The sequence below is a fragment of the Strigops habroptila genome, chromosome 2, assembly GCF_004027225.2.
Source record: "Strigops habroptila isolate Jane chromosome 2, bStrHab1.2.pri, whole genome shotgun sequence".
Lineage (NCBI taxonomy): Eukaryota > Metazoa > Chordata > Aves > Psittaciformes > Psittacidae > Strigops > Strigops habroptila.
The window spans coordinates 13,779,362-13,793,232 of NC_044278.2; the positions used below are offsets into that span (position 1 = coordinate 13,779,362).

At 42.3% G+C, this 13,871-nt stretch overlaps 1 protein-coding gene across 6 annotated transcripts in view; it reads right to left on the reverse strand.

Moving 5' to 3' along the window:
* LOC115601713 (ephrin type-A receptor 6) overlaps window positions 1-13,066 on the reverse strand; it is a 490,729-nt gene extending 477,663 nt beyond the window's left edge. For 5 of the 6 annotated variants that reach the window (XM_030472043.1, XM_030472041.1, XM_030472045.1 and 2 more), the window contains exon 1: window positions 12,088-13,066. In XM_030472043.1, the coding sequence (XP_030327903.1) occupies window positions 12,088-12,190 (103 nt within the window). In that variant the 5' untranslated portion in view covers window positions 12,191-13,066. Of the gene's footprint in view, window positions 1-11,420; window positions 11,502-12,087 lie in introns of those variants that run through there. The other variant, XM_030472046.1, reaches the window with a different exon arrangement.
* Window positions 13,067-13,871: the final 805 nt, after the last annotated feature.

Below are 13,871 nucleotides of genomic sequence, written 5' to 3' on the forward strand. Positions count from 1 at the left end.
AAACCCAACTAAAAAAAAAACAACAACAAAAAAACCCAGAAAAAATTAAGTTCCACATAGAACAAAGTAATTATAAAACATTCAGCCCTCCATGCTAAAGCCTGAACAATCAGAAGAGATATATGTTCATTAACCTTTAAAGTGTATGTACCATGATCCACCTGAACCAAGAATGGAGGTTCAAATGTAAATCAGGAAGACGACTGCCTGTTGTCACTAAGTTTTAACATTATCTATGTGCAGTTCTAAATGTCAACATCTAATCAGGCCTGATCTATTATTAATTTTCTTTTTTGTTTTCAAAATATCCATCTGTGGCACCAATTTCAATCAGCTTTTATTTCTTGAGGCACCTCTCAAGTATAAAATGTATCAGAGTATAGCTATTAAAAATAATTTCCTAATTTGCTTTAATATAATGGAAACCCACTAATGCTGAGGCCTCGGGACATTACTTAAAATCAAGACTACTTGTTACAAAATTACTAAGGAAAATTATTACTAGTAAAGTGAACAAGCTAAGCATTACTGGAACTCTTGATGTACTGTGGCAACAACAGGTATGCCATGTGAAAGGAACAAAATAGGAAACTGGCTATAAATGTGACCTCCATTCTAACTATGGTTATGGCTCATGTTATTTAACTCTCTTATACTTCAACATCATTTTTTGTCTTTTCAACATTTCCCAAACTGAAATGTTCAATGTCAAACCCTATGCTTGAAGCGGATGTCTACCAAAAAAAAAAAAACCACCCACAAAAAACCCCATCAAATAAAACTGTTCAAACATTTCCAAGAGTGAGAGAAGGGAAAATCTGTTTTGCACCTATACTTAAGGAATACTTGCATTTCTGATTTGAAGCATCTTGATACACATTCACTGATGTCCTCTGCTATAGGCTTAGTTACGCAAGCTAAACATATTCTCTCCAGCAATTTGAAATGTTGGCACTGCCAAAGCTTACCTATGCTTAGGGCATTCCATCCTTAACAGACTCTATGTGTCAATTCGACTGTGCTGATACTGTTACCACAGAGCAAGTGAGCATACTCCATCCTAAGACTGCCAGGCTGCACAAGATGGTCCTTTCATTGCATCTTCTGGCTTCCGAGCCAACAAGTACAGAAAACTTTCATCTGTATTCTCTGATCTCACCCAGAGCTCAGAGAGCGTGGAAGGACAAGGAAGAAACACATGCACAAACAAATGCAGCAAAATGAGGAACGCAACCATAAAAAACAGAAATAAAAAGGAAATTGTGGGCACTGATGGGCAGAAGCCATTTAGCGGAAGAATGAGGTTGAGAAAGGTAAAAAGAGGGAAGAAATGAAAGAACAACTGAAGTAATAAAAAGAGCCACAGAATGGGAGGTCATGACCATTAGAGCTCTTAGTCAACTTAGAGAGGATAACCCTGGTGTGTTACCTGAAAATGAGCCAATTTTACTTGCAAGTTTCAAAATTCCGCTGCTGCTTGGCATAATCTACTATGCTAAGCAGATCGGCAAGGTACTAAGTACTATAGCAAGGTGCATGCCTTCATTACTGTCTAATGATTATGTCATGAATAAGGCACCTCTCTTGCCTTAAGTAATTCAGATCATTTATAGAGGATTACACCACCAATCTACATAAACCACCATCTCATTTGAATGATATATAAAGAGGGAGAGAAAAAATGAACTTTTTAGAATAGAAAAATTGCAGTAGGAAAGGAAATTTTGTATTAACTACATTTTTATGCTATTGGGATTAGCAAGTCCCACACTTAAAAAGTTAGGAAAAACCAGAACTGAAATATTCCCTATTGCTCCCAGTCTACATCAAAGATAGCTGGTTCCCAGGACTGTGGGAGCCAAACAGCTCCATGGGCCAGCTGGCCAAGACTTCTGCTTTGAGGTCGAGGCTTTGACTTCAGGAAGGTTGTTAAGACACTAGGTACACAAAATGGCAAGAAAGTTTCAGATCCTTAATTTGAGTGGTACAAATCCACTTTATCTGAGTTCTGATATACCATGGATTTTTTAAAATAGGATCAAAATGTTCTTGGCAGAGAACAACTTAATTATACACAGGAATCAAAAAATAAAATAAATAAAATAAAATATTAAACACACACACACAAAAAAAAAAAAACACCCACCAAACCCACCACCAAAAACCAAAACCCAATGAGTTTTGCTGAAGACTACACTGAAAACCAAGGTGTCACATCTACCTCTGCCACCTATCTGTGCACATGAAAAACTAATTTCTAGAAACATGCAGAGGGTGTCACAAACCGTCCACCTAAGCTAAAGTTTGGGCCTTTAACTCTTCTCTTTAGTATAGTTGGCTATAAAGACACAGAAGGTTTGTTCAAAAGAATACTGTGAAAAATAATAGTTTAGATGAGATTCAACACTGAAAAAATAACTGCGTGCAGCCTGTTTGCACAGAACCATGTATTAAACAACGGCAACAGGAAATGTTGGACTCCTTCCAACCACTAGCATTCATTTCTCCAGACTAGATGAGATGCCCTTTAGATAGCCTATAGAAAAATGGAGTATATGATAACATCATTATATTCATCTGCATCAAGAGGAACCATTAACATGACACAGAATACCATCTGATTTCCTGGCTAACTTTTACAATCCCAGATCTCTTCAGAAGCAGTTTTCATACAATACCTCTCTCTGGTAGACCTTTTTATTTTGTGCACTGTACACAATCATTCCTCTTCCTTTGAATGCAACACATCTTTATCGCTTCCGATATAACCATTTTACGAAGGCAAATTCTTACCCTTAGCAGAAGACATTTTTCCTATATTTCTTAAAGAAGCAAATTTAGCTAATTCTTTTTGAAATTCTTTGTCTGGAAATCTGACATTTTATGACCTTTTTCATCATATAAAAAAATCACAGGATAAACATTCCTAATGTCGTCTTAGCAGCAACAGAGTTTGGGTCTCCACCAGAGCTGGTGGCAGCCTGTGTGCGAGTTTGGTTGAGCAGCTCACATGTGCCACACCTCTCATCATGTTTCTTCTTTCCTAGATACTAACAGCATTCATGTTTACCTAAATCAAATGTTCCTCTACAAAATGAAGTCCACTAAACTGAATGATTAAATCTAACATAACCCTCTGAGTGGGTGTTCCTACTGTATCATTCTGGCATGTAAGCATTCAGCAACTTCAGTAATACAAACAAAAGCAATTTAGCAGAGGACAAAGGTTTGACATTTCCCTTACTTTCCCTTCAAAGATGTTCAGCAGCCAGATACAGCAAGATATGAAGGACTATGCAATTTTATATGGCCCCACTTTGTTTTGCAGAACAAGTGTTGGATTCAAACCACATTTTAAAATCTGAATCCCTCATCCAAATGCTTTTCGTGCAGTCCATTTCCAGCCACAAAGAATGAAAGCACTACAGGAAAAAACAGCTAGGTCTCTCTTCATACTTTTTTAGTATGTCCAAAATATATTTGAACAATTTAATTCTAAATTTCAGCATAATTTTTGCTATAGAATTTGATTTTAAACCAGCAGCTGGAACCCACTGGGAAAACTGGCCTGGGAAATTTCAGAGAGATAATGACTTTTACCAAGATTAAAACACTAGCGCATGATTTTACGGAATGCTTTCCAATTCATTCTTTTATTCCTTTATTTTAAGATAAGAAGCAAACAACCGCCAGAGAACACAAATTACAGCAGCAAATGCACTCTAACCAAGGGTTCCCAGCCAAAACAAATCACTCATTACATGCATCAATGATACTATTTGCTATATGTGACTTTTCCCCTTTTGTTCTAGGTGCAGAAGCCATTAAATGGATTGAGATGGTAGAACTCCCAGTAAATACACCTTTTACTCCGTCCTCATTCTGTGTGTGTACCTTCACAGCAGTTTGTTACAGATAGTGCCTACTGCTCATCTTTCTTTTTGCATAGAAGTGACACAGCACTGATTTTGTTCTAAGCTAAAAGCTGCATACTCAAAAAAAAAAAAATGTTGGCATGAAGGAATGCTGTATTACAAATGCAGTTAACAGATCTGTATATTAAAATGTTCACCCTGGATTGCTATTGCTTGTATTAGTGTTTCTCTCGTAAGTATTGCTTATGCTACCCAACAGAGCTGCACCGACCTATGAGGAGCTGCTGTTCATTCTAGCTGCTGTGCATTCTTCATTAATCTGCTATTGCTCTTTTTGGAGAACCTGTCAGTGAACAGTAGACACCTTCAAAGACTGTCTGGCATTCAGTCAATTTAGGACAAATAAAACTACATCTCTTGTAAGGGAAGAACTCTAAAGCAATAATTTCTATTAAAGAGTATCACATCTTTAAATTCTTGTTTCTTCCTAGAGACTTTAAGTAGAATCTTAAAGTATGAACACATACAACATGAGAGACAGTGGAAGAGGGGGAAAAAGTAGGTGAAAAGAGAGAAGAAGAAGAAAGACCTTTTCCATGTTTCTTATGCTGGGACTGTTTTGTATGAGCCGGCACAAGGAAAAGATGGATCAGCCCTGGTCATGCATCTTCCTCACAGCAGCGTCCTGGAAAGCATGTGCTGGCTTCTCTGTTGCATCAGCCTCCCTTAACCCCCATGTTTTCCAGAATACTTCAAGCAACACCAACACCACAAGTAAGGAAATGTTAAGGGTCATGAAGCTAGTGAATGAATGACCATGGCCCTCTCTGGTGGGTAATACAAACAAAATCAGGACTTAATCTTTCCTCAAAACTTCAGTTTGTCTCCCGCTTTGCACAGAGATAAATCACAGTAACACAGAGCTTTGAAACACGGTGTGGCGTTTGACAGAGAAGTGTATGTGTGGAAAGTTAGGGATAATAGCCTGAAAACACTGGGATAATTAAAAAAAAATACATTTTATAATATCCTATTCCTTACAGATTTTCAGAGAACAGACAAAAAGATTAAAATTAAGAACTTGAGATTTGGATTCACCTTATTTCAAGTCTGTGTTTGAAGTTCATACAATATATTCTATGTTGGTTTGCATCTCATTATGATTATTTTATTTTTAATAATGAAATGTTTCTAGCGTTTTGAATCAAAATCCCAGAATGGTTGTTAAATGTGAATTTGACCTTTTTATATTCAGAGGCAAAATACATTTTAAATCCTCAGATCATTCTACAGAAACGGAATTCAATTTTCAATCTAGATATAATTTCCTCATAAAATAAATGGGGTTTTTTAGTTTAAAAAACCTAGCATCATAAGAATAGCTTCACTGATTAAAATTAATACTTCTCTAATTATTGAATTATCACCATTGTCAAGGTATTCAGTACCTTTATGGGTTTTTTACAGGATGATGGAATTTAGTCCAAATACAAACATCCAAGACAGCGATAGAAATGTTAACACACATTAGTATTGTGTTGTGGGTGAGACAATTAAATCAGCAGAATTTTCCTACCAAGTAGGAAAAACTTCAGGGTTTTTTGATTTGGGTTTTGTTGGGACGGTTTAGGGTTGTTTTTAATACAATGGATTAGCGAGCTTCAGACATCCACATAAAACATGGAGTTGATTTAAAGCCAAGAGTGCTCTCTAAACTGTGTTCTGAAACACATTAAAATTAGTACTTAAATTACAGATGAATGCTGGATTAATCAGAGTGACTTTTATTTAACGCCTACCTATTTTGAATGGACTTTGGACGTGGGAAGAAGGTGTTGCAAGATTGATAACGAAAGCATGCTTGGAATGAGTATAAGGATTGTTGGAATAAGTGGTAGACTGGAAGACTAAGGGGGATTACAAGAGAAATGAACCAGCAGAAGGTAAATTCACTGATAAATTTTACAGGCTTTTGTATGGTCTGGAAATATTCTGGCATCACTACAACAGAAGACAGAATGATGATTACCTTGAGGAATAAGTACAGAAATGGAAAGAAGTGTTCATGAACGCATTTTAAAAGCCCTAAAAATAATAATGAAAAATAAAGGGAGATCTTTAGGTTTTTAACAGTTCATAAAAACCTCTGTCAAGTAAGAAAAAACAAACATTGATGGGAAAACCCTGAATTTTACACAAGTTGCCAAGATACAAGTTCACAAAACCAAATGATAAGGAAGTGGCACTCAAAATTAAGAAAATAATCTAAGAGAAAGGTCTGGGGAATCACATTCTCATAAAATTGAGTAAGTTGATTTGTACGGACCAGAAAGAAATCCTGCAAAGAATTTCATGTTTATATCATGTAAGAGAAATCTTTTTAGTAGTAATTCTTTGTTCCAACACCTTACCATAAAGATTGGCATATCATTTACAAGTTCAAAACTAGCTTCTGAAGATGCATTGTTCACAAGAGATGGCTTTTTCTTGACCTCTCCTGCATGATAACGTGGTTCTCAAAAGTCAGGATACATTTTGGACAAATATTTTGTTTTCCCTACTTGTCTCTTCCAGCATGTAAAGGGGCATAACAAACAAAAGACCAGCCTCTTCTTTGTGTCAATGTCAAGTTAGAGAAATCCAGTGATTCTAACGGAAACATTCCATCTTACACACAGCTGGAATAAGAACATATCCTAACATAGCCATGCTATATTGGGATATAAGAACAATAAAATGCTGCACATGTGTAACAGTTTCTAAATATCGCCAATCAGTTAAAGGAGATTTTAAACATATTAGCCTTTTCATTTAAAAAAAACAGCCAACAAATTGGATATTGATTTACTCTGTACCTTACACACAATTTACTGAACTTTAATACTTTTCTAAAATTCTCAAGTGAAAAGTCCAACATCAGATAGCCTAAACAAACCCTCGAGTAGAGTTCACATCTAAGTAATTAGATTTAAAAATATGTATCTGGAAACACAGAGGAGACTTCCACAAGAAAAAAAATTAATTTCCTACATGCTTTGTCCTTCTCTCATTTGTAAACTACTTGACTTGCCAAAAGAAGTACTGTCTGGCCAAAAATTAACTGTTAAATTCACAGGAGGATAAGAATGGTCATTCCGGATCAAACCCAAGGTGTATCTGATCCAATACTGAAGGCCAATTTGAGAGCAGCCAGCAACAGCTGTTTTGAAAAGGAGCTCAGAAGAGTAGGCAGATGCAGGACAGTCATCCCCTCTGCACCGGTGTCAGTCTGTTTTCTAAGAACTACGCTGGCTTGTTTCCTGATGCAGGCAAGATGCTGACTGACACTGAAAACACTGATCTCTGAATAAATCATAAGAGATGGAAAAACCACTGCTCACTGTCAACTCTTCTGTTTGTTTTTCCATACTTCCTTATGACATTTAGCTTGAATTTTGACTTGCCTCCTTCCTCAACAAGGCCAAGTTATATATATATATGTATATATATATACACACACACTTTTGGAAACACTTTAGTTCCTCTACAGTGTTTTGCCACCCTCAAATTACATGAGAGCTACTGTGCTGACTTGGTTTCAAACTATACCTGCTTAAGCCATACATTGTTCAATATTTAATATTTCCCTACCAATCATTCTCATTTGTCCAAAACAAATGAACAAAATATCCAAACAGCACTCAGTGCTGCCAAATCAACCACCAGGAAAGTATCATGAGGCATTTATTGCAAATCTGTTCATCTCATACTTATGGCATACAGATCAAGGCTTTTGGATAACAAGTCATTCCATGCATATCTACAACCACCAAAGTTCCTAAGTCTTCATTAGCACTCAAGTCCATATAGATGTGGGACACAGGGGTAAAAATATTTTTTTAAATGTCTTAATATCTTGAAACTAAAATATTATTTTGCTCATGACTTTAGCTACACACTTAAAAGGGAATGACATGCTTCTACTACAGTGGTTTTGTTTATTTTCTCATTTTTCATAATGATGTAAATACAAAAACTACTAGCTGGATAACTGAGCAGCAGAATCCATCAGGACAAGTATAATACAGGCAGCAGCACAGCCTTCCTGACAGGACTGTAAGTCCTCGAAGTAAGAGATGTCCTCTAGCAGTAAAACATGAGCTTCACTCAGAGAGAATTTCAGTCTCTACAGACACTTAGTCCTTGGTCTCCTTATTGCTACAAGAAAATTCTGAGTGCTGTATTCAGAAAGAGTGCTTATCTGTGATGGATTGCACTTATGTAAAAATAAATACGTGAATAAAAATAAGCCAACTTCTTTGAACTGATGAATAACTCAAGGTCATTAGTAATCTGTCTGAGATTTTAACACCAGAATCAAAAAGCTTTATTACCTACTTTGAGCTACCCAATTTACATCAAGTGTAATCACTGTGAAAATAAAGGCTATACGAATTTTGGAACTGACATCTGACATTGTTTCTTACCTCAACTTTTTTGTCAGACGAGGAAAATGAATGCAAGTGCCTATTAGAAGGAAGCATAAAAAGACCAACCTTGCATAATCTGACACGATACATTGATACCTGGTAACTTGAAAAAGCAACAACTTCCTTTTACAGTTCACTGATAGACATGACACATTATAAGCTCACCAAGTTCTATAGTTTACTTCAGAAATTAATTGTCTGGGGACACATAATCACTACCGTATGCAGCCATTATCTTTAAAGCTACAGCTTAAAGAAGCGAGGGTACAAAAATTCTTTCTGGTTTACATATATGTGGAAACATACATGCAGGCACATGGTTGGCACAAGATACAATTGAGCTGTTAACCTGCTGTGACTTTTATCTTAAAAGATCACACATGTTTTGCACAAAGAAGTTCACAGCTCAGATGCTATTATCTGTATTTTTAGGTTTGAGAAGAATTGCTCAATTCATTGTGTTCTGGCAATCAATCAACAAGCTTATAACACAGGCTGAAATCTTGCATAATAATGCAACGTGTTCACAACTGCATGTCATGGACATGGTAATGAAAATTTAGACAAACATGCAAGCACTCACCCTACACTATTAGTTTAGGCTTATGTTTCCAGCAGCTCTGTTTCAGGCTGCAGTGGTACATTGTTCCTATGCAGCTCTATGGCCTTGTCTACCTACAGAGTTTTTCTTAGCAGAAAAAAATAGTCCTTGGCATGGTCATAATTTGGTTTTGAACTTACCACTCCATTAAGATAAATGAGTAAGTTCACTTCCCTGTCGATAGTATTGTTTGTGTCTGCCTTGCTACAGATACTTTAAGACACCACACATTGATTTACTGGGTGAAGAATGACAACCTAAGAGTCTTGGAACTGTGTGTATGTATAAATATATATATACAAAAAAATTTATCTTTCTGTTTGAGGAGAACATACAAAAGGAATAATCCCAACACATAAATAAATATAATTTATAAGACTGGAGTATATTACTTCTCTGAAAATCCCTCTTTAATAATGGGAAATAATCCATCAAGTGGAAGGGCTCTCTGTTTACCGAGTTGGAATAATAAACTTATTCCCCTTTCACTTTTTTCCCCCAAACAATCAAGAAACCCAAATAAAACATTCTTTTGCAATTTAGTACTAATGCTGCTATGTTTGTAAACACAAAATAGAAACAAAATGTATCAGAGAGTAAAGCCAAGCTAAGTTATAATTACTAGAATTATTAGCAAAAACCCAATAGCAATTATCGCAAACATGTTTCCAAGATGTACAGTCAGAAAATATCACCTTATGGAAATTTCAGATTTTTTTTCCTCACTAGATTTCAAAATATTCTTTAGAGCTGGGTTTCCAAATGTTAGTAACCAGCATTTTAAACTCACACATTTAAGTGTTTACACAATGGGCAACTTCTTTATTGTACTAATTTTCTTTCATTCAATTCCTGTATTTAGAGAAAAGCATCATAGACAGTAAACTCTTTTGCTAACATTTTATTAATCCGGTAGAACATGTGTTTTAAAGCACCTGTATTAATTCAGTAAATTTTCAGTTCACGTGCATTTTAGACTTACACCTTCTGGTTGGAGAGTTTATTTCCCAGATTTCGGTGACACACTTCTATAGTTTGACTTCTATGGTACAGTGACAGTACCAAAGATAAGAAGTCGCTCATTTTATTGGAAGTTTTGAAACAAGGTGCAGGAAGAGAAGTTATTCAGAAGTTTAGTGATTCATCAGTGCTCTATGCAGGCGATACCTGAACTTCTTGGGAAAAGTTACATCAACATCAAAAAAACACTTCACCTTTGACAGACTTTCCTTTGGGCTTAACTCTTTTGGTAACTATTTTCCCAATTTTTCACCTGTTTTTTTAAAACACTATTTAAGCACTACTCATTTAATCCCAGGAATATCAAATCCTAGCTTGGAAATATAATCCGATTTGCATTACTATATAAAAACCCTTTACCTGTGATGCATGTACTGTGTCTTGGCTATTCTATAACACAGCAGATAGATTTTTTTTTTAAAAAAACACATTCACATGTCTTGATAGGCCTTGTGGTAATGTGGCAAAGAATAACATGCACTAATGAGAGTGACATGAAAGGAAAACTGCATCGTGCTACTGTAAAAATCCAATGGCTTCTAAGACATGAGTAAGGGCAAAATCTATTACAGCAATGATATGACTGTATGTTATACAATTACGAACTGAAATTATTCATCACATGCAGTGTAGAAGAGGAAAAGGAGCAATACTAACTTGGAACATCCCTGCTGTAACTGCCCCTGACTGCTTAGGGTATTTGCGGTTGTACTACCGTGTTTTCCTTTTTTCTAGGTATTTTATTCTCTTTTCTTTCTGTTACTCATATGGATACAACAAATGCTGAAAATAGACTGTAGAAGTGTGAAAATGTATGAACTATATACCTGATAGTACACCATGACTAGAACCAGTTTGTCTTGTCTGATCATTACTTTCCACCTTAGCCATTTTCAGCACTCCTTTCAATAACAGCAGGTGAAATAATTTCTGTCAGAAGCAACATTAGGGCTACCCTTCAGTTTCCACGTTTTCACTCACGTCACACTAATACCCCATTAGATGAAAGCTAAATTGCACAAAAATAATGTTAAAAGTAGGATAGACTCTCCTAATTTAGGAATAGATGCATCCTACCTCCTCCGTAACTTTAAATAGAGATGTACATTAAACAAACAGTTAAAGAAATGCTCTGCTCTACCCAGATGTTCGATAACATATAACACGATGTTTCACAACCAGTTACGGGTGGTTTGGGGGTTTTTTTAATTCTTCCTAACAAAACTTCATATCCCCTGGATGTGCTATGCATTTATATTTTTCTAAATAGGATTATTCCCTTCTTAATCCTGAGGCATTTTTCTTAACCGTACGCCTTAGAACCTACGCAATTAAAATACTGTCTTGAGTAAGACCTGATCAGCATGCACCTGTGACAAAGACTTTAAATGTGTGGGTTTTTCGGACAATCAGACCGTACCACGTAAAAATTAGGCGTTAAGGACAGTCAGGCACCTTTCAACAGTTCGCTGACGAGCAGCAATCTCCCTTAACGCGCAGTGAGCCCTCTCAAACCCACTCTGAAGGCGCTTTGCGTTCGGCAGGAATTAAGTAAACCCTAAAACCACATTTCAAGTAAAAAGCTGCTACGGCTCCACCTCGCCGGGAGGTAACTTTCGGTTACTTGCCGCTCGACCGCTAAGTCACAAGCCCCGGCGGCGGGGGGTGGCTGTGGCGAGCCCGCAGACGCCCCGATAGTCCTGTCCGCCGCTGCGTTACCTCCCGGTCCTCAGCGCCGCCCGTCGGGGTCGGAACCTCGCCCCTCCCGGAGATGGGGGGAGGCAGCAGAGCCCCCCAGTTTCCCTCTCACTAAACATCCAACTTTCGCGGGGTCGCGGGCACAGGAGGCAGGGAGGGGTAGCCGCCGGGCAGCGCCCGGCCCCGCATTCCCTCTACCCCCCACCGCCGCCGGGAAAGGCCGCGCTCGCAGCGAAGAGCGCCCCAACGCCCCGACACCGGCCTCGGCTGCCACCCCACTTCCCCGGGCCGGGCAGCACCAGCGCTGCCGGGCGCAGGTGAGAGCCCCCTCCCCACCGGCAGCCGCCCGCCTGTCCCTCGCCTCCCGCGGCCGTCGGAAAGTTGGCGGGAACCCACCCGCACCGCACCCCTCGGCCGCCCTTACCGTGGTTGCTGGCGACGTGACCGGCGGCGGCGGGGCGCGCTGTCAGCAGGGGGAGGAAGAGGCCGACTCTCCAGAGCAATCTCCTCACCTCACAACACCCCATGGCTGGTGCCCGCCGAGCGCCCCGTGTCCTCGGCCCGCCGAGGCTCCCCGTCCTCCTTCAGGCCGGCGGGGAACGCCGCCGCGGCGTCCTCGCCTGCCGCCTCACCGGGGTCCGGTGCGGCCCGGCAGGCTGCGCTGCCTGCACTGCCGCCGGGGGCTGCCCGAGCCGGGGCGGGCGCATCCACCAGCGGGGTCCCGGGGCACGGCGGCGGCCCGGAGAGCGAAGGCGGGCAGGGGCGCCGGGAGCCCCCGCTGACCGCCCTGCCGCGAGGGGCGGCGGCGCTGGGAGCCCGGAGCGCTCCGGCAACTTCGAGGGGCAGCGGCGAGCGGGGGTCGCGCCCCGCTCCCTCCGCCGGCTCCGGCCGGTGGCACCGTCAGCCCCGCAGAAGCGCCCCCAGCAGCTTCAGCAGCCTCCTTCGCAGGAGCAGCCTCCTCCTCCCCCGGCCGCGCCGCACGGCCCCCCGCATCCCCGGCCGGCGGCAGCGCTGAGGGGCATCAGTTTCCCACGGTGGAGCGCCTCACCCGCGCCGCCGAGCTCCCGAGGCGGGAGGAGGAGAAGGGCCGGGCGCCTCCTCACGCTCCTGAAGGAATCAAGGAAACTTGCGAGGCAGCATCCCCGACCCCTCCGCCGTCCCCGGCTCTGCCGCTCGCCCCTCTCAGTCTCTGCCTCTCCCCCTCTGCCGCGGAGCAATCAGAAATCAGGCGGCTCTGGTGTGATGCTCGCTGCTCCCTCCTGATTTGCGTGCGGCGCAGCCGGCTGCAGTTTTTTGGTGGTGGTGGTGCCGCCGCTCCCCTGCCGCCCGCCGAACGATCGCCCCCTCCGGTGCGGCCGCGGGGCCGCCCCGCTGCGCCCAGCCCGGCGGGTGCCGGGTCCGCCGGGAGGCCAGCGCGGCCCCGCGCCGGGGGCGCTCCGGAACGCGCGCCCCGCCAGCCAGCGGGCGGCCCGGTGCGAGCAGGGGGGGAAACGGGATGGAGGGAGGGGCGGGAGAGCCGTTAGGGCGGCGGCCCCTCCTCAGCCGCCCTCCTGAGGGGAGCGCGAGGCGTGCGTGAGGCAGGCGAAGAGAGCACCCCTTCGCCTCGCTGCTGCCGGCAGCCCGTAGGTCAAATTCGGCCGGCTCAGCGCTAGAGGGGGTTAGTTGACAAGGCAAGGGAAGGGGGAAAGCAAAAACCCAGCCCGGCCGGTGCGCTCCGCTCGGGAAGGGCCGCGGCGGCGGGGCCTCAGCGTTGCCGCCGCTTGGCAGCGCCCCGGGCCTCCACCCGCAGGTAGCGCCGTGAGCGCCTGGGGGGAGCGGGGGAGCCGCCCGGGCGTCGGTCGCTAACGGGCGCGAAAGGCGGCTGCGGCAGAGGCTGAGCGCCGCTCCTTGAAGTTACGGCGGGGGGAATAGGAGGCGAGCGAGGGTGGGCATCGCCGGAACACTCGCTCTTGTCGGGTTGGGTTTTTTAACGCCTCAGTCAGGTAGTAGGAGCGTGCGCAGGGCGTGGAGGGGTCTGCGTCCTGAGCAGGTGTGCGGCTCCCGACAGCCCTGCCCTACTCACAGCACACCGGGACTCGGTATTCTTTTTAACCCGTGGAGCACTTCACTTGCTGGATTTGTACAAAGACAGAAAAAACAAACCCAACCCAACATGGGAAGATATCCATATCCGTATTTCTGAATGTGAATTCCTAAAGTCAGGCGCCT